The following is a 20,169-nucleotide window of genomic DNA, read 5'->3' as shown; positions in this document are numbered from 1 at the left end:
CAGCCTTTCAGCATAACAAAACACAGATCAATTTGCCAAATCCAGTCGGAAGAATGGCGAAAATGTATTTTCCGCTGAGAGGCTCTGCCAGTGCATACTCTTGTTCTTCTTTAATTCTTGTTAATGAGTCTATTTCTGCAATAACGTTAACGTTAGCGCACATTGCTTCGTTCTACTAGCGTACTGATGTATTTCATCTACGGGAACCAGTCAGGGACTGGGGAGGGCGGAACAGCAGTTAAAATGCAGTCTCCTGATTGGTGCCTCCCATTTCCTGGGAAAACTCAAATCGTTCTGGGCGGCCGGCAGTCCAGACTGTCGTGAAAACTGTTTGGGTTTTTTCTTGCGATGAAGTCTGGCGTCCAGGCTACAATCGCCTTTCACGCCGTGAATGAATGTGGGCCAGTGTGTGACGCGTCTGTCTGCTCTCTGTCTCCAGGTGTGAGTGCTTGCCGGGGTTCTGCAGCTTCCCCCAGTGCCCGGCGGGCAGCTCTCCCCAGGTGGTTTCGCGCGGCGACGGCTCCCCCGGGCGCTGCTGTGATGTCTACGAGTGTGTCAACGGTAAGAGCGGCGCGGCGCACTGCTCTGCTGTCTCCCATTGGCCCTCCCTTGTTTCCTGCCACCTCTTTGGCTCAAACACAATGATGTACAGACACAGCTACAGATGTGTGTGTGTGTGTGTGTGCGTGCGTGCGTGTGTGTGTATGTGTGTGTGTTTGAAGCCTTCGGTAGGAGCAAGCTAGCAGGTAACAGATCCAGCCTTTTACAGTCTGCCAGTTTCGCAGTATTCACCTCTGACAGGTGGACCCTGGGGAATAGACCATTTACAGAGAGAGAGAGACAGAGAGAGACAGACAGAGAGAGAGAGACAGAGAGAGAGAGAAAGAGAGAGAGAAATACCCAGGGACGCCAGCTGGGTTGGCTGCATGCACGTGTGTGTGTGTGTGTGTGCGTGTGTGTGCGTGTGTGTGTGTGTGTGTGTGTGTGTGTGTGTGTGTGTGGTGTGCGTGTGTGTGTGAGAGAGAGAGAAAGAGAAAGAAAGAGAGAGAGAGAGAGATATTGGAACAGCTCGTAAATGATTCATGGGGCTTACACTCTTGATATGGAAGGCAGTGAACTTTAAAGCCGAACCTTTAAACAGTAATTTGAAGACCTTAGTCTTTAAGAGGAAATCCCTAGCTCATATCATGGAGTGTGTGTGTGGGTGTGTGCGTGCGTGCGTGTAGGTGTGTGCATGCGTGCGTGCGTGTGGGTGTGTGCGTGCGTGCGTGGGTGTATGCTCACAGCTGGCGTGACTACAGGTGTGTGTGCTTGTGTGTGTGTGTGTGTGTGTGCGTAAGAGAGAGAGAGACAGAAAGATGTGTGTATGTGTATGCGTATGTGTTTGTGTGTGTGTGTGTGTGTGTGTGTGTGTGTGTTTGTGTGTTTGTGTCTGTGTGTGTGTGTGTGTGTGTGTGTGTGTTTGTGTGTTTGTGTGTGTGTGTGTGTGTGTGTGTGTGTGTGTGTGTGTGTGTGTGTGTAACTGCAAGTGTGTGTCACTGCCGTGTCCTGCAGTGCCCTGGTCTCAGATCTGAACAAAGCAAACCTGCCAGGGAACATCAAAGACAGCACACACATCCATACACACACACACACACACCCATATACACACACACACACATAAGTCTCTCTAGCCTGATTTATACAGAGACAAGGCTACATTGCCTTATTGAAGACACCTCAGTTTTCTGTCTTTGTTTGTTTAAACTGAACCAAAGAAAGCCGGCGTAATGTGTGATTTTATATCGCATGTTTTAATGTGTGATTTTATATCGCATGTTTTAATGTGTGATTTTATATCGCATGTTTTAATGTGTGATTTTATATAGCATGTTTTAATGTGTGATTTTACATAGCATGTTATAATGTGTGATTTTATATAGCATGTTTTAATGTGTGATTTTATATCGCATGTTTTAATGTGTGATTTTATATTGCATGTTTTAATGTGTGATTTTACATAGCATGTTATAATGTGTGATTTTATATAGCATGTTTTAATGTGTGATTTTACATAGCATATTATAATGTGTGATTTTATATAGCATGTGTGATTTTATATAGCATGTTATAATGTGTGATTTTACATAGCATGTGTGATTTTATATCGCATGTTTTAATGTGTGATTTTATATCGCATGTTTTAATGTGTGATTTTATATCGCATGTTTTAATGTGTGATTTTATATCGCATGTTTTAATGTGTGATTTTATATAGCATGTTTTAATGTGTGATTTTATATCGCATGTTTTAATGTGTGATTTTATATCGCATGTTTTAATGTGTGATTTTATATCGCATGTTTTAATGTGTGATTTTATATCGCATGTTTTAATGTGTGATTTTATATAGCATGTTTTAATGTGTGATTTTACATAGCATGTTATAATGTGTGATTTTATATAGCATGTTTTAATGTGTGATTTTATATCGCATGTTTTAATGTGTGATTTTATATTGCATGTTTTAATGTGTGATGTGTGATTTTATATAGCATGTTTTAATGTGTGATTTTACATCGCATATTATAATGTGTGATTTTATTTAGCATGTGTGATTTTATATAGCATGTTATAATGTGTGATTTTATATAGCATGTTATAATGTGTGATTTTATATAGCATGCCAGCGTTTGCTAGTTGTCAAATGAGACAAGCTGTAGAGTCGGCCGGGAATTGAACCCCCAACCTCCCAATCTCAGGGTGGACACTTATTATTTTATTATTTTTATTAATATTATTATTAACCAACTTACTTCACTTGGTTTATATAAGTAGACTAGTAGACATTATATACGTATTCCTAGTTATTTGAATGACCAAAAACTGTTCAGAAGTGGGCTACAGTACGTGGGGAGTAGCAGCCGGCCTACTTCCTAGCTCGCAAAGCCAGTGATGTAGGCAGCAGAAACCCGAGGCTTGTTTACATTTTGAGAAAAGAGCATGTTGTTTCACCCAACTCTCTTCTCATTGGCAAATCATCAAAACGTTACAACCCTGTGCCACAACGCCAGCTATCCCGTTCATACACACAGCAATCCGGTAATATTACTGCCTCTGTTGTGCAAGAGGGGATACAATATTCCCCCACTCCGTGATGGTGCTTTTTATACAGAACAATTCCACCATGAAAATGCTGTATAAAACAACCTTCTGTCTCTCACACACACACACGCGTGCACACACACGCACACACACACACACACTCACACAAATCTCTCTGTTTCTAACACACAGACACACACAAATCTCTCGGTCACTCACATACAGACACGCACACACAGACACGCAAATCACTCGGTTTCTCACACACACGTACACACACACACAAATCTCTGTCTCTCACACAGACACACACACAGACACACAAATCTCTGTCTTTCACACATGGGCACACAAATCTCTCTGTCTCTCTCACTCTCTCGCTCTCTCACTCACACACACACACATCTCTGTCTCTCTCTCTCTCTCTCTCACACACACACACACACACACACACACACAGATACGCTAATTTCCGTCTCTCACACATGGACACACACAAATCTGTATCTCTTTCTCTCTCACACACACACACAAATATCTGCTTCTCTCTCTCATACACACACACACATCTCTCTGTCTCTCTCAAGCACACACACACACACACACGTCTCTCTGTCTCTTACACACACATACACACACATCTCTCTGTCTCTTTCTCAAATACACACACAGCTCTCTCTCTCTCTTTCTCACACACACACACACACACACACACACACACTCACAGAGACCATCTGATGTGACGGCCTCGCCCAGGTGTGTGTGTGTATGTGTGTGTGTGAGAGAGAGAGAGAGAGAGAGAGAGAGTGAAAGGGAGGTGCGTATGACCTCACCCCTGAAGGGGAGGAAGCTCATCTCTGGATCAATACCGGCAGCTGTTGATGGCGCGTCGCCGTGGTTACACACCAGCCAGGGATTATCCCATCCAACCTCCGATTGTCTGGCCTTGACTCCGCCTCAATAGCATTAAAAAATGAACCCTGAGCACACTGAGAGGAGAGGTGGAGAGAGAGAGAGAGAGAGAGAGAGAGAGAGGGAGGGAGGGAGAGAGAGGTAGAGAGGGAGGGGGAGGTGGAGGGAGAGAGAAAGAGAAGTGAAGAGATAAAGGGAGAGGTGAAGAGAAAGGGAGAGGTGAAGAGAGGAGGAAGTGGTGGGGTGGGAGACAGAAGGAGAGGTGAAGAGGGAAAGGGAGAGGTGAAGAGAGAGAGGGAGAGGTGGAGTGGGAGAGAGAAGGAGGGGTGAAGAGAGAAAGGGAGAAGTGAAGATAGAGAGAGGGAGAGGTGAAGAGAGAGGAAGAGGTGGAGTGGGAGAGAGAATGAGGGGTGAAGAGAGAGAGGGAGAGGTGAAGAGAGAGGGAGAGGTGGAGTGGGAGGGAGAGGTGGAGTGGGAGAGATAGGAGGGAAGGAGGGTGTGGGGAAAGGGAGGGTGGGTGGGGAGAGTTGGACATGCTGTGAAAGAGGTAGAGGAGAAAGAGAGGAAGGAGTGGGGTAGATGAACACACAGAGAGAGGGAGTGTGTGTGAGAGAGAGAGAGAGAGAGAGAGAGAGAGAGAGAGAGAGAGAGAAAGACAGGAGTGCCTGTCAGGTGGAGTAAAGAGAAAGGGACATCCAGAAAGACCAGCAGGTGTGAGACAGGCTGGTCATAATCAATCTCCACCGACCATGTTCTCTCTGCAGGGGTCCTGCTGCTGTCCTGCTCTCCTCAGCTTCTCTCCTCCTGTCCTCTCATCCCTTCAATCCTGCTCTCCCCTCCTCTCCTACCCCTCCTCTCCTCTACTTTTCTCCTCCTCTCCTCCCCCTCCTCTCCTCTGCTTCTCTCCTCTACCTCCTCTCCTACACTTCTCTCCTCTTCTCCTCCCCCTCCTCTCCTCAACCTCTTCTCCTCCCCCTCCTCTCCTCCACCTCTTCTCCTCCCCCTCCTCTCCTCCCCCTCCTCTCCTCCATCTCCTCTCCTCCCCCTCCTCTCCTCCCCCTCCTCTGCTTCTCGCCTCCTCTCCTCTCATCCCTTCAATCCTGCTCTCCCCTCCTCTCCTCCCCACCTCTCCTCTCCTCCTCTCCTCTCCAGCAGACAGTCCTCATGGTGACTCTTGATCTTGTATAGTTTTGTGTTGGAGCTGTATTGTACTAGCCTCAAGAGACCATACTGATCTCGAGAGTTTGCTTTCAGTTTGCCTCTGCAGATCAGTCTGGGCTTACCCCCTATCTACTGCAGAACAACTATTCTCAAAATTACGTTTTGAACGGGCCAATCAGAGACTCTGTTTTGACTGCTGTTCTGTCCCCCAGTAGAACGCAGCCCCTGAGTGGTTCTCGCTCAACCGATGCAACAAGCACATTATTAGAATAAACATGGCCATATGGCAGGAATAGACTCAATAACAACAATTAAACAAGAACAAGAGTAGAGTAGAGTTTCTCGTGGGAAAATACGTTTTTGCCTCTTCAGACCGGTTTTGTTTTGTCACGCTGATCGGCAGAAGAAGTTATTCTGTCGTTCCAAGTGCTCCCGTCCACAGTGGTCGTTAGAGGTAGGGGGGAAGGCCGGACTGATCTGCGGAGCGAAACCGAATGTGAGCTCGCTAGAACAGGACGGTCTTCCGAGGCTGGTATTGTGCAGCCTAGGGGAGGGTCTATAGAGAGCCGGCAGACGCGGAGCTGCTGTCTCTGATCTACAGACAGGGTTCCCCCAGCTCTCTCTCCCCCCTTTCATCCTGCCTCTCTCTCTATTTATTGGTCTTTCTTGCTGTCATTCCTCTCTCTCTTGCTCTGTCTCTCTTACCCTTTGTGTGTGTGTGTGTGTGTGTGTGTGTGTGTGTGTGTGTGTGTGCATGCGTGCGTGCGTGCGTGCGTGCCTGCACTAGAAGTGCAGAGATTTGTTCATGCCAGTGACCTCTAAGGTACACGCTCATGGCGGTCAGGTCTTGGCCGATTATCAGATCTACAGTGTAGAAGAAGTAAATACAGATTGCTACTTTTGTGTCAACAGTGAACACGGGGGCTGGAGGTTTCTGTGAGCAGCTCCCGCAAACACATGGCCGGCAGGTCACATGGTTCTCCGTGGTTCTATTGCCGGCAGGTTACACGGTTCTCCTTTGTTCTATTGAGCAACATTGCCCCCCCCCCCTGGCACGAGTCATCTTCCTCGGAGCGAGGGAGGCACAGTCACGCTGCAAGTCAACAGGTTTTTTTTGCGGATGCGGCATCAGCCTTGACCTTCATGTGACTCTGCTCAGTATAGTACAGTATAGTCTCTGCTTGAATGTATTTTCTGTCGCTTGCGCTAACAGGGGCATTATGCGAATGCCTCGATTCTGTCGCAGGAGAAACGGAACTTGTTTGAGCTTTAAAAAAAAAAACAGCCTATATCTCCTTTTGTAATTCACATTTTGTCATCATGACAATGCAGATATTTAGTGTAATGCAGATATTAAAGAAAAGTCAGGGCACGTGGGAAATCGAATAGACCGCAGCAGTTTGAATCCCGGCTCTTCCTGTCCACATGTTAAAGTGTCCTTGAGTAAGACACTGAACCCCAAAATGCTCCCATTGAGCAGGCTAGCACTTAGCATGGCAGCTGCTGCCATTGGTGTGTGAATGTGTGTGGCCATTGTCAAGTGCTTTGGATAAAAATGCTACAGTATGTAAGTGCAGTCCATTTACCATTGTAGTGTTAACTCTCAGCACAGGTTTCACACACACACATCAGGGGGTCTGAGAAGAGAGAGCTGCTCCAGGATCCACGCACGCGCACACACACACACACACACATACACACACACACACACACACACCAGGAGGTCTGAGAGGAGAGAGCTGCTCCAGGATCCATACACGCACATACACATACACATACACACACACACACATACACACACACAGACACACACACACACACACACACACACCAGGAGGTCTGAGAGGAGAGAGCTGCTCCAGGATCCATACACGCACATACACATACACATACACACACACACACATACACACACACAGACACACACACACACACACACACACACCAGGAGGTCTGAGAGGAGAGAGCTGCTCCAGGATCCATACACGCACATACACATACACACACACACACACATACACACACAGACACACAGACACAAACACACACACACACACACACACCAGGAGGTCTGAGAGGAGATAGCTACTCCAGGATCCTGTGGAGATAAATCCACAGGCTGATATGATTCTAAACGCACACAGAGACACACACACACACACACAGTCCCTGGACTCCACTTACAAATTAAAAGTTCTGGAGTTACCTGAAACTGAAGTTGAGTCCTTTGTGTGTCCTTGACACGTGTATCCATGTCCAGGTGAGGTTCACATTTGTATCGCAGCCGTGTCCACAATGTGACCTGGATGGCTAGCTAGATGAAAGCCGGCTGCCTCCCCAGGCCTTAGCACAGACCACTCTCAGTGGCGTCATGGCATGCTGGGAAAATGAGGCTACGGCATGTTTGATCATACAGTATGTTAGGGAGGGACAACTGGACACACAGTAGGATCAGGGCAGTGGTGAGTATGAGTGTGTGTGTGAGCATGCGTGTGTGTGTGCGAGCAGGGGCGGACTGGCCATCGGGAGCACCGGGAGTTGTCCCGGTGGCCTGGCGCACTAACTGGCCTGGCCTGCAGTGAATGGCCTTCCCTCCCCCGCTCAACAACTTGCCGACAGTTTAGTTTAGTATTCACAATCTTTAAGCCCGTCCATTTCGTGTTTACAAAACGAAACTGAAAGTGTTCCATCTCACCGCGTCGGCTCGTGGCCTGACTGGGCTACATTTCCCGGCCTGAATTATTTCCCCAGTCCGCCCCTGTGTGCGGAGCGCGCGCCTGCACGACTACGACTGAATTTGAAAAAGCTGCGAAGAGCAGCTTTGCTTTCTGCATTGATCTTCAGTCTCACACACTCACACGCACTTCTCCGCCTGCGAACACAACTCGATGATCCGAACCTGTCGGTTCTGTTGTAGCAAGTGCTTCCGGAGCTCTCGACAGTGTGTTTGTGAACCATTCCAGCTCTGATTATACACAGCCTACTGGTGGTTGGCAGGCTTGGTGGTTGGCTGGCAGATTTGGACGATTCTTTTCTCCCGCCCTGTTAACAGCCAGGGATAATTCTGGGCCCAGATGGTTAGTTTGTTATCAAATATTTACCCTCGCCAGACAGGGCAGTCCCTCACCAGGTTAAAATATGTTGAATCACTGCGCACTGCACATGCTACATAATAGAGTCTGTGCCACTTCACCACCCAAGCTGGAGTTCTGAGGGCATATCAACGGGTCAGAATTGAAAGAGTGACAGGTCGTAGCAGCAAATGAGAGACGCTAACCCAGGTTAGATGGGCGGGGCCAGGTTGGGTGGGAACGTCTGATCGTCGAAAGTCGTTACTGATCGGTGTCGCCGGGATTCCGGCGCTACCAGGATCTGAAACCAGAGATGTCCAGCACGCTGTGACGTACAGTACTTACCGTAGCTTGTGTACAGTAGTGTATCGGCGATAGAGACTACAGACAGGGGGAGAGACAGAGCAGAGATGCCACTGTTTCTGCTGCTTCCTGGGATGGGAGGGAGGGATGCAGGAGCTCCTCCACCCCAGCACTCCATCCTGCCCCCACCGCCTCCTCCTCCTCCTGTCCTATTCTACACCTGCTCCTCTACCTCTCCTGCCCCTGCCCCTGCCCCCACCTCCCTGGCCTAGCATAGCTGAGGCTGCCCTGCTAAGATCACCCTGCCCTCCTCCCTCCCTCCTTCTCTCCCTCCCTCTCTCCCTCCCTCTCTCTCTCCCTTCTTCCATCTCCTCCTCCCTCTCTCTCATTCTCCTTACTTCTCTCTCTCCCTCCCTCTCTCCCTCCCTCCATCTCCCCCTCCCTCCCTTTCTCTCTCTCCCTACTTATCTCCCTCCTTCCCTCTCTCTCCCTCTCTCCCTCCCTCCCCACCTGGCTTCACTATCATTGCAGTGGGTGCTAATGTAGAGTAGATTATTCAGCTATACTCAATCCAATTACCACATTGTCTTCTCTTCACACGCTATGTGCGCGCACACACACACACACACATACACACACACACACACACACACACACACACACACAGACTCCTCAGCCGTCCCATGGTCGGTGCTGTTCTTATAGGATTACATCTCAGCCTCTCAGAGACTGGCCTCCGAGCATCATCCATCACCATGGTGACAGCAGTTTCTTCACCACCACTCTAGATGGCACTGTTCCAGTTCCGGATCATGAGAAGCGTGCGTGCGTGCGTGTGTGTGTGTACAATACTGTATGTGTGTGTGTTGTACCCAGAGCTCTCTAAGCCTCCAGCAATGCCAATGCCAACAGTCCAGTAATGACCAGTATGGACCTGAACCATAGTACAGGATTGATCTGCCCAATATTGCACAGCAGAGCATTGGGAGCCAGAGGCTTTAGTTAGCGGTTTATCCCCACGGGAGAGAGAGATTTGTTCATACCAGTGACCTCTAATGCCGGTCTCACACTACAGGATGTTTAAAATCCTAACCAATTTGGAAATAGGGTTACATCACGCACATAAGGAGAATCTTAACAGATATATTACATCTCAAACAAGCACACACAGCAAGATTTGAAAATAACGGCTCATCACACACTACAGGATCTTATCGTGCCCGAGGGAGCAATGAACCACTGGTCTCGCCGTCTCACTTGTAAAGTCGGGACGTAATAATCTTAAATATCAAACATGTTTGATATTGGGTCCGCCCCGATGGGTCTGCGAGCCAATTGGGAGGTATAAGATTGGATCTGTAAACCCCTCACATTACAAGATAATCTGGGCCGATCATCGGCCCCGACCAACGTTCCAGACCAGATTTCTCCTCCAATGTTGGAAGGGGTGAATCGGGGATAAATCGGCCCAAAAATCCTGTAGTCTGAGCCCGGCTTAAGGTACACACTCATGGCCGTCAGGTCTTGGCCAATTATCAGATCTTCAATGTAGAAGACGTACATGCGGATTGTTGCTTTTGTGTCAACAGTCAACACGGGGGCTGGAGGTTTCTGTGAGCAGCTCCCGCAAACACATGGCTGGCAGGTCACGCGGTTCTCCGTGGTTCTATTGCCAGCAGGTTACACGGTTCTCCTTTATTCTGTTGAGGAACATTTCTCCCCCGGGCACTGAGTCATCTTCCTCGGAGTGAGGGAGGTCAACAAGGCAAGGCAACAGGTTTTTTTTGCAGATGCGGCATCAGCCTTGACCTTCTTGTGACTCTGCTCAGTATAGTACAGTATAGTCTCTGCTTGAATTTATTTTCTGTTGCCTGTGCTAACAGGGCCACTAGCGAATGCCCTGCCCTGAGCTTCAAAAAAAAAAAAAAAAGCCTCTATCTCCTTTTGGAATCCACATTTTGGAATCATGACAATGTAGATTTTTAGTGTAGTACAGATATTAAGGAAAAGTCAGGGCACGTGGGAAATCGAATAGACCGCAGCGTCTGCAGTTCGAATCCCGGCTCTTCCTGTCCACATGTTGAAGTGTCCTTGGGTAAGACACTGAACCCCAAATTGCTCCCATTGAGCAGGCTAGCACTTAGCATGACAGCTGCTGCCATTGGTGTGTGAATGTGTGTGTGAATGTGTGAATTGGAGACCATTGTAAAGTGTTTTTGATAAAAACGCTGTATAAGAGCAGTCCATTTACCACTTATCATTGTAGTGTTAACTCTCATCACAGGTTTCGCACACACACAGAACATCAGGAGGTCTGAGAAGAGAGCTGCTCCACGCACACACACACACACATAAACACAGACACAGGAGGTCTGAGAAGAGAGCTGCTCCACACACACACACACACACACACACACATATAAACACACACACACACAGGAGGTCTCAGAAGAGAGCTGCTCCACACACACACACACACACACATATAAACACACACACACACAGGAGGTCTGAGAAGAGAGCTGCTCCACACACACGCACACACACACATAAACACACACACACACCAGGAGGTCGGAGAGTCAGACAAGGTCAGAGAGGAGGGATGAAATGACCAGGGCCTGGATTTGGACCTGGGTCTCTAGGCGCTGTTTCATGTCCTCAGTTTCAGTTTCAAGTACAGTCTCATAGTAAGTAAGTAAGTAAGTAAGTAAGTAAGTAAGTTAGTAAGTAAGTAGCCTTGAGAACCAATGGTTTTTGAGCCTAGTGGAGCTCGGGATTTGGTGCCCGGGACAACATCACATCCCAGTTGAATGCGTTCCAGCAACAAAATGCAAAAACCCCACTTTCGCCCCATCTTTGTAGTTCTAGGCATGTTAACTGTTAGCCATTGTTAGCAATACCAGTTGATCACAACGAACCAGGCAATGTTGCGCATTGTTCACTAATAGACGTTGGACAGTACTGTGTGTACGGCTGATTTAATGAGTCACAAATAATACAGAAGCGCTAATAAAGTCTTATTACAGTGTTCACTTATTGTTGATGTGTGGAGTAGCCATCTTGATTGACATCAGCAGCTGATGTTGATGAAGTCAGGGTAGGTTTTTTATTCCAAGTAAAAAAGCTACAATGTGAGTGTTGAAGTCAGAGTATGAAGTCAGAGTAGACAGCAGAGAAATACACAACAGAAACAGTAAACATATGATAGACAGGCAGTAGAGAGACACAGTAGAAGCCCACAATAGAAGCAGTTGAGCCATCCAGTAGAGACTCCTCCTGAGCATGCTAAAATATCTGGTAGAGGCTCCCAAGCATGCTAAAACATCCAGTAGACCATGTTAAAAATCCTTTCGGCCTTGAGGCGACTCCTGTCGTGTCAAAGTGGGCGGGGCAGTGACAAATGATCCAGTCAGGATGACAGAATGACAGGATGGTGGGCGGGAGCAATGAACAGATGCACAGAGATCTGAAGTGTGTGCTAACAGCAACGTCTGTGTGTGTGTGTGTGTGGATGCTTGTGTGTAGATGCTGTGTGTGTGTGTGTGTGTGCGCGCGCGCTGCCGCTCTCACCTTAGTGGCCGTCACATGAAGCATCGGCTTCAAGGTTGCATTTTGTACCTTGCGTTGCCATGGAGATCAGGATGGAGAGAAACAGTGAGTGTGAGAGCTCTGAGACACAGAAGCTGTGTTCCAAATCGTTCACTCGTTCGTTCACTCACTCCCTATTCCCTATGTACTGTAGTGTTCCCCATATAGTGAACTACATAGGGAACGATTAAATGGTTTTCAGACACTACATGGAACGTCATTCCGTCCGATATTCAAGGTCGCAAGCAAGAAGTGTAGTGTGTGTGTTCAGTTTTGAATGTTAAATCCCAAATAAATTATTAAGATTCTTATGATGTGCAGGTGTGGTTTTGTCAACTATGGTGTTGTCTGCTAAGAGCAAGCTGTAAAGTTGCACAATAAGACCGTGATAGCCAGTTAGCTCACAACAGCAGCTTCCATAACATTATCGGTAGCTATTGGTGGCTAAAGCAGTTAGATAACATTACAATGATGATTCCTGTAGCTATTTTGATGCTGTTGTTTCAACTTCTGTTTCTAAACGGAGGCGAACTCAAACTCGCATTAGCAGCAAAACAGCTACAGGAATCATCCTAACGTTAGCTAACTGCTTTAGCCACCGATAGCTACCGTCTTCTTCACGTCTTGTTTCGGTAAAACACGAGAGCGTTGCATTGTGGTATATGGGCGAAATTGTTGGTTGCATCCTCTGTTCACTACAAATCAACGTGAATTGTGGGTATTTTGCAGTGGACTATATAGTGAATGAAATTAACCGTTGAGAATTCACTACAACACTACAAAACGCACTATAAAGTGCACTATTTAGGGAATAGAGAACGGTTTCGAAGACAGCTAGAGACGAGACATCTCACCTCCTCTCTCCTTGTCTCCACCATCTCTCCTCTCATCTCCTCTCGTCACCCTCTCCTCCGCCACTCCCCTCATCTCCTCCACCCCTTCTCTCCTCCCCTCACCTTCTCTTCGTCTCCTTTCTCCTCTCCTCCTCTCCTCTCTTCTTCTCTCCTCTCCTCCCCTCACGTCCTCCACCTCTCCTCTCCCCTCACCTCCACCTCTCACCTCTTCCTCTTTCCTCTCCTCACCTCCTCCACCTCATCTCCTCCTCTCCTCTCCTCCCTCATCTCTCTCCTCTCCTCTCCTGCAGACACCAAGCCAGCGTGCTGGTTCCTGGATGTGGAGTACCAGGATGGAGACATGTTCAAGATGGACGCCTGCCGTTTCTGTCGCTGCCAGGGGGGCGTGTCTGTCTGCTTCACCGCGCAGTGCGGCGTCCTGCACTGCCAGCGCCACTACGTTCCCAAGGGGGAGTGCTGCCCCGTGTGCGAAGGTGAGGGGAGGCGCAAACATACGCACGCACACACACACACACACATACACACACACACGCGTACACACACAAACGCACACACCTATGCACGCACACACACAAGCATAGACAGACAGACAGACACACACATATATACGCATGCACACACACACACACACACACACACACATGCTGACTAGAAGTGCCGCTCTATCATCATTAGTAAAACACAGTCGTCAGACACATCCTGACAGACTAACCACCGCCCCTTAAAAAAATGTGTGTGTGCAGTAAGTGAATGGGTGTAATTATGTTTGTGTGTGTGTGTGCGTGCGTGTGTGTGTATTTGTGTCTGTGTTTGCGCATACCTGTGCGTGCGTGTACTGTACGTGCTTATGCGTACGTGTGTGTGTTTGTGTGTGTGTGTGTGTGTGTGAAGGTCAGCTTGGTACTTAGAGAGACGACAGTCTGCTCCACTGAGGCATCGTCTGACGGAGATGAGTGTGTGAGGGGGTGTGTCCAAGACAGCAGCACATCAATAACCTGCCACACACACACACTCTCACACACTCTCACACACACACACACACACACACACACACACACACACACACACACACACACACACACACACACAGCATCTCAGATGAGGTGAGACCAGCACACGCCAGTAACTGACAGACAAGTCTGAACAACACACAATCATCAGCTGCATGATGGGATTAATGACTCACCCCCCCCCCCCCTCCCCCCTCTCCCCTGTCACCCCCCCGCCTGGCAGAACCCTTCATCTCTGCATGTCATAAACACACATGGGTGGTTTGGTTTGGTCCGTCATCAACCTTTATTTCAACCTGGCAGGTCAATTATTTTACGGGGGGCTGCCTGGCAAGAGACAAATGGCCTTTTAGGAGGGGGGGGGGGGCGGGGGTCATATGAGCATAAACAGCATAAAACGCCACAGGGTATCAACACAGGTCCAACGGCGGACAAATGAAGACAGACGGAACACATCACAGGAGCGGCGCCACAGTGCTTGAGCGCATTAGCGCGCGAGCCCCCTGGAGACGGGCGGCGTTATAAGGCGGCGGCGGCGGGCGCCCACGCAGGTCGCACGGCTGACAAGCGTTTCGCCGTCGAGGCACCGCAGGGACGGAAGCCAACGACAAAGACCCTGACGTACGACAGAACAACAGCACAGACGCCCCCCGCGATCGACCGAGCGACCCGGTCACTGACGTCAGGACGGCGGAGTCGCTGCTCATCTTTCACGCTGCCCTGACCGTTCCTGTTAACTCCTCCTATATTTGTTTTGATCTGTTCTAGCACTTTTACTTCAGTGCTGGGCTTTTAGACGCTTTTTTATAACGGAGATGGACTTATGATTAGTGGCAGACTACCTGTAGTAGTTCTCCTGGGTACCTACGTTGAAATAACTTATTGTAAATCGCTTTGGATAAAAGCATCCGCTAAACGACTGTAATGTAATTAAATCTATTTTTTCTCTCCCTTCTCTCTCCCCCTCTCTGTCTCCCTCACCCCCCCCCCTTACCCCTCTATCTCTCTCCCTCTCTCTCGCTCTTTCTCCCCCCTCTCTCTCTCCCCCTCACCCCTATCTCTCTCTCCCCCCCACCCCTCTATCTCTTTCCTCCCCACCCTTCTCTCTCTCTCTCTCCCCCACTCATCCCTCTCTCTCACCCCTCTCTCTCTCCCTCTCTCTCACCCCCTCTATCTCTCTCCCTCTCTCTCCCCATCTCTCTCTCCCACTCCCCCCTTTCTCTCTCTCCCTCACCCCTCTCTCTCCCTCTCTCTCACCCCTCTCAAAACAAATAATCAGATGTCGATATAGCAGCAACAGCAAGAAACAGTAAATAAATAATAAATAAAAATATAAAAATATAGGAGGAAACCAGTTATGTTGTCAGATATAAGGACAATGACGTGAGTCAGGTGATTGTCTCTCACTGTCCCTCAGTCTATGGCAGGCAGCAACATAGACTGCTGCTAAAGTACTTCTCTTTGAGTCCTCCCCTAGCGGAATAGGCGTTTTTTCCTCATCTAATAGGTTAAGAAAACCTTTTGTCACGGATTATTTATTTTTTTATGTGATTCTACTTCTACTTCTTAATGTGTTTATACTTTGCACATTTGGTGAGGAAGTGCAGCTCTGTTTCAGGTTCACTGAGAGTACAATAGGGACTTTAAGCAACGACGGTTTTCAGGACTGCTACGGTGGCCGGAAATAGATCTGCTATGACGCTATCGCCGTAGCGGTCAAAATCGTTAAGCAAACAGCCGACCGGTCACTACGGCGAAGCGTCTCCGAGACGTTGTAGCCACTACGTGAAACGGGGTTTTGCCGTCGTAGAATCAGCTGCTACGGCAGGCAGGTTTATCTATCGAGCACTGATCCATTTCCGGTCACCGTAGCGGCCCGTCGTAGAGGTCGTTGCTTAAAGTCCCTATTGACAGCACAGCCTCTGCTCTGCAGGGAGCCAGGTTTTCCTGGGCCTCCCCTTTTCAGTAGCAAGGCGGTGCTCACTCAGTCTGTACTTTGTCAAGGTTCGTTTTAGTTGTTGATCAGTCATCATGCTCAAATAATCTGCTATGGTGTACTGTCAATTTAGAGCCAGACAACAGTGCATTTTGCTCTGTGCTTTTGTTTGTGTTTGGATCTCTCTCACCTCTCTCTCTCTCTCCCTCTCTCTCCCTCCCTCTCTCTCTCTCCCTCTCTCTCTCTCTCTCTCCCTCTCTCTCTCTCTCTCTCCCTCTCTCTCTCTCTCTCCCTCTCTCTCCCTCCCTCTCTCTCTCCCTCTCTCTCTCCCTCCCTCTCTCTCTCCCTCTCTCTCTCTCTCTCTCTCCCTCTCTCTCTCTCCCTCTCTCTCTCTCTCTCTCTCTCTCTCTCTCTCCCTCTCCCTCTCTCTCTCTCTCTCTCTCTCTCTCTCCCCTCTCTCTCTCTCTCTCTCTCTCTCTCCCTCCCTCTCTCTCTCCCCTCTCCTCGGCAGACCCTATCTACCCGGTCCTGAACTTTGCCGGCTGCTACGTCAACGGGGAGATCCTGGCGCACGGCGACCACTGGCGGGAGGACGACTGCACGTTCTGCCAGTGTGTGAGCGGCGACGCCCACTGCGTGGCGGCCGCCTGTGGCCACAGCTGCCTCAACCCTGTCACCGTGCCAGGGGAGTGCTGCCCAGTGTGTGAGGGTGAGGACACACACACACACATCACACACACACACACCCTTCTGTCATTGTTAATTTACCTCACACACAAACTACTTTATCTTTTTCTCTGGGTGTCTCTTTTTCTCTGTGTCACACAGACAATCTCTGTCGCACACACACACACACACTTACGTCTTATCACCCTGTCAGCCTGATGCACACACACACACACACACACACACACACACACACACACCTATGTCTTATCACCCTGTCAGCCTGTGTTAGTGTTCTTCTGTCTAGATCTCTCAACGTCCTCCTCCTCCTTTTCTTTCTCTCCCTCAATCCATTAATTTATTCTCTCTCTTTCTCTGTGGTTTGAATTAAATGTTAATCTCCATACAGGTATGTGTCTGGGGCCTGTGTGTGTGTGCGTGCGTGCGTGCGTGCGCGTTTGTGTGTGCGCGTCTTGGTTGACCAGTCAGTCTGACCTGGGAAAGCTGAGACTGAGCTGAATACTGCTGCTATAGTTAGCTGTGTGTGTGTGTGTGTGTGTGTGTGTGTGTGTGCGTGTGTGTGCGCCTGTGTGTTTGTGTGTGCGTGTGTGTGTGCGCGTGCGTGCGCGTGTTTGTGTGTGCCTTCATTGTTCCTTAGCTGAGCTAACATGCTAGATAGCTTAGCCTCAGGTGGTACAGTAGTTAATGAACTTGATTAATGCGTGCTAGGCATTCTGACTGATAATCACAGACACACACACACATACACATTCCTACCCGCATATACACACACACATTTACCAAGACACACATGCTCACGCATACCCACGCACATTCCTACATGCATACACTCACACACACACACACACACACACACACACACACACACACACACACACACACACACACCATAGCTCCAGTGATGAATAACCCGGAGGTAGATACAGGATGGAGAAGGGTGTTCAGCTGCGTGGCTGCTCTTATCTGATGCACTTTAATTGAAAATCCTCTCAGAGAATAATGACGCTTTTCTCACCGGCCCTCAGAAGCAAAACCATGCCAACTTTCGGCTTCCGTTGCCTTTACCTTTGCCTCCTCATTCTGCCACTGTTTGTTTACTGGTCTAAATGGAGTCAGCGTTATTTTCCTAACAGCCTGTTGAAGTCATGCTTGGTTTCCTCACAGATGTTCTCCAGTGGGAAGGGGCGGAGGGTGGGGAGGAGAGGGGAGGGGAGGAGAGGGGAGGGGAGGGACGTGTCTGTGTCTGCTCTGACCTTGTCTCCTCTCTTCTTTCCTCCCCTCTCCTCTCCGCTATCTTCTCCTCTCCTCATTTTCTCGGCCCCCTCTCCTCCCTGCTCTCCACCCTACTCTCCTTCCTCCTCTCTCTTCTCCTCTCCTCCCTGCTCTCCACCCTACTCTCCTTCCTCCTCTCCTCTCCTCGTCTCTCCACTCTCCTCTCCTCCCTACTGTCCTTCCTCTCTGCTCTCCTCCCCCCTACTCTCCTCTCCTCCCTAATCTCCTCCCTCCTCTTTACTCTCCTCCCTCCTTTCTCCTCTCCTACTCTCCTCCTTCTTCTCTACTCTCCTCTCTCCTCTCCTCCCTTCTCTCCTCCTCTCCTCTCTACTCTCCTCCCTCCCTCCTTTCTCCTCTCTCATCTCCTCTCCTCCCTACTCTTCTCCCTCTCCTCTCTACTCTCCTCCTCTCCTCTACTGTCAAACTCTCGAACACTACCAGGAAACTACTTGTCACAGCTGTCACAGAACACTGCTAAGGTGTCCATGACTACAGATATGGCCATCTGGATACCAGACACACTGTGACCTTTTAATGGGTTCCCTACTTTTAAATATATGGGAGCCTTGTATACAAAACAATGTACAATGACATATCAATACAAAAACATTTTAATTGGCTTATGTGCGTGGCTGGCTTGTTTCTGTTCAGGACTGGTAGAACGGAAGCTAGTCATGCCACTGAAAGAACTGTGAATTGAAATGACATGAAAGAATGTCTGATAAATTAAGATAGGTCTTGTCGCCTGGACACATCAGTTTCAATGCTTCCAATGCTAATCTAGCACAATAAGAGCGGGATAGTCAGTTACTGTAGCTCATGAGCTCACAACAACTAGCAGCAGCTTCCATAACATTAATGGTAGCGATCTGTGGCTAAAGCAGTTACACTGAGGATTCCTGTAATACTTAGCTATTTTGCTGCAATTGGTTCTGTTTCTGGACAAAGGTAAGGGATAAAAAGATTGGAGTGAAAGGATGAACGTGTGGAGGTTTGGGGTATAGTCCCATAAAGTCATCCCCACTGGGGCCTTGAACCCCGGTCTCCCGGGTGGGAGACCACTACTCACCACTACTCTACTTGTGCAGCGGAGATCAGCAAGTTGGTTTTGGTGTCCTTCTTGCAGTCCCTAGTGTTGGTTGGGGTTAGAATAAGGGTTGGGGTAAGAATAAGGGTTGGGGTTGGGACAGGATCTGACCTATAAGGCAAGGGGTAAAGGTCGGAGTGAAAGGATGAACATGTGGACGTTTGGGGTATAGTCCCAAAAAGTCTTCCCCACTGGGGCCTTGAACCCCCGTCTCCCGTGTGGGAGTCCTATGCTCTCACCACTACTCTACTTGTGCAGTGGCCTTTATTTTGGTGTGCTGGGACTACTGCCTCTTGTGGTGCCAATAGAGAAATGCAGGTCAACATTCAGGGAGGGAGGGAGTGATAACCGGACAAACGCTATCCTAAAAACAGTTTTTATGGGTGTGTGTGTGTTTGGCCATGTCTGACTCCCATGACTCACAGCTCCTATTCACCTCTCATTCTTTCATTCTCTGTGCTCTAATTCACTCTGTGTGTGTGTGTGTGTGTGTGTGTGTGTGAGTGTGTGTGTGTGTGTGTGTGTGTGTGCGTGTGTGCTTGTGTGTCTGCACATGTGTTGCAGAACCCAGCTACATCACCATAGCGCCCCCTGGCTGTCAGCTGGAGAACTGCAGTTTGTCAGATAGAGACTGCCTCTACGGATTCAGAATGGACACCAACGGCTGTCGAACATGCCACTGTCGCACACGTGAGTCCTTTGCACTCACACACACACTCACACACACACACACATCACATGCACACAACACACACAACACACACACAACACATATACAGACATTCAGTTCTCACTGGAGCTCCTCATGTAGATAGAGTCAGATGCATGGTGACATCACGTGTGTGTGTGTGTGTGTGTGTGTGTGTGTGTGTGTGTGTGTGTGTGTGTGCGCGTGTGTTCAGGCGAGGAGCTGTGCAGAGGTCTGATCTCCGGCTGCAGTCTGAAGTGTTCGTACGGCCGTCAGGTCGACGCCCACGGCTGTGAGGTGTGCCAGTGCCGGCCACGCCCCAAACGCTGCAAGGCCCTGGTGTGTGACAAGGCCTGCCCCTTCGGATACATGTAAGAGACGCCCACACTCACTCTCACAGAGACACGTTCACACACACACGTCCTATGCAGGCTGAGCCCTACTGACTAGATGAGCCAATCACACACTGCACCTGCCCAGTATGAAAGAGCACATACATCGCACACCCGGCCT

At 49.0% G+C, this 20,169-nt stretch overlaps 1 protein-coding gene across 1 annotated transcript in view; it reads left to right on the top strand.

Moving 5' to 3' along the window:
- crim1 (cysteine rich transmembrane BMP regulator 1 (chordin-like)) overlaps window positions 1-20,169 on the top strand; it is a gene marked incomplete at its 5' end in the record, with an annotated part of 101,568 nt that overhangs the window by 57,191 nt on the left and 24,208 nt on the right. The window contains 5 exons of the mRNA XM_084438088.1: window positions 440-561; window positions 13,267-13,449; window positions 16,434-16,631; window positions 19,533-19,658; window positions 19,871-20,027. Coding sequence (XP_084294214.1) covers window positions 440-561; window positions 13,267-13,449; window positions 16,434-16,631; window positions 19,533-19,658; window positions 19,871-20,027 — 786 coding nt within the window. The remainder of the gene's footprint in view (window positions 1-439; window positions 562-13,266; window positions 13,450-16,433; window positions 16,632-19,532; window positions 19,659-19,870; window positions 20,028-20,169) is intronic.

Source organism: Borostomias antarcticus (assembly GCF_949987555.1).
Source record: "Borostomias antarcticus genome assembly, chromosome: 5".
Classification (NCBI taxonomy): Eukaryota; Metazoa; Chordata; class Actinopteri; order Stomiiformes; family Stomiidae; genus Borostomias; species Borostomias antarcticus.
This window is presented reverse-complemented; position numbering and strand designations above follow the sequence as displayed.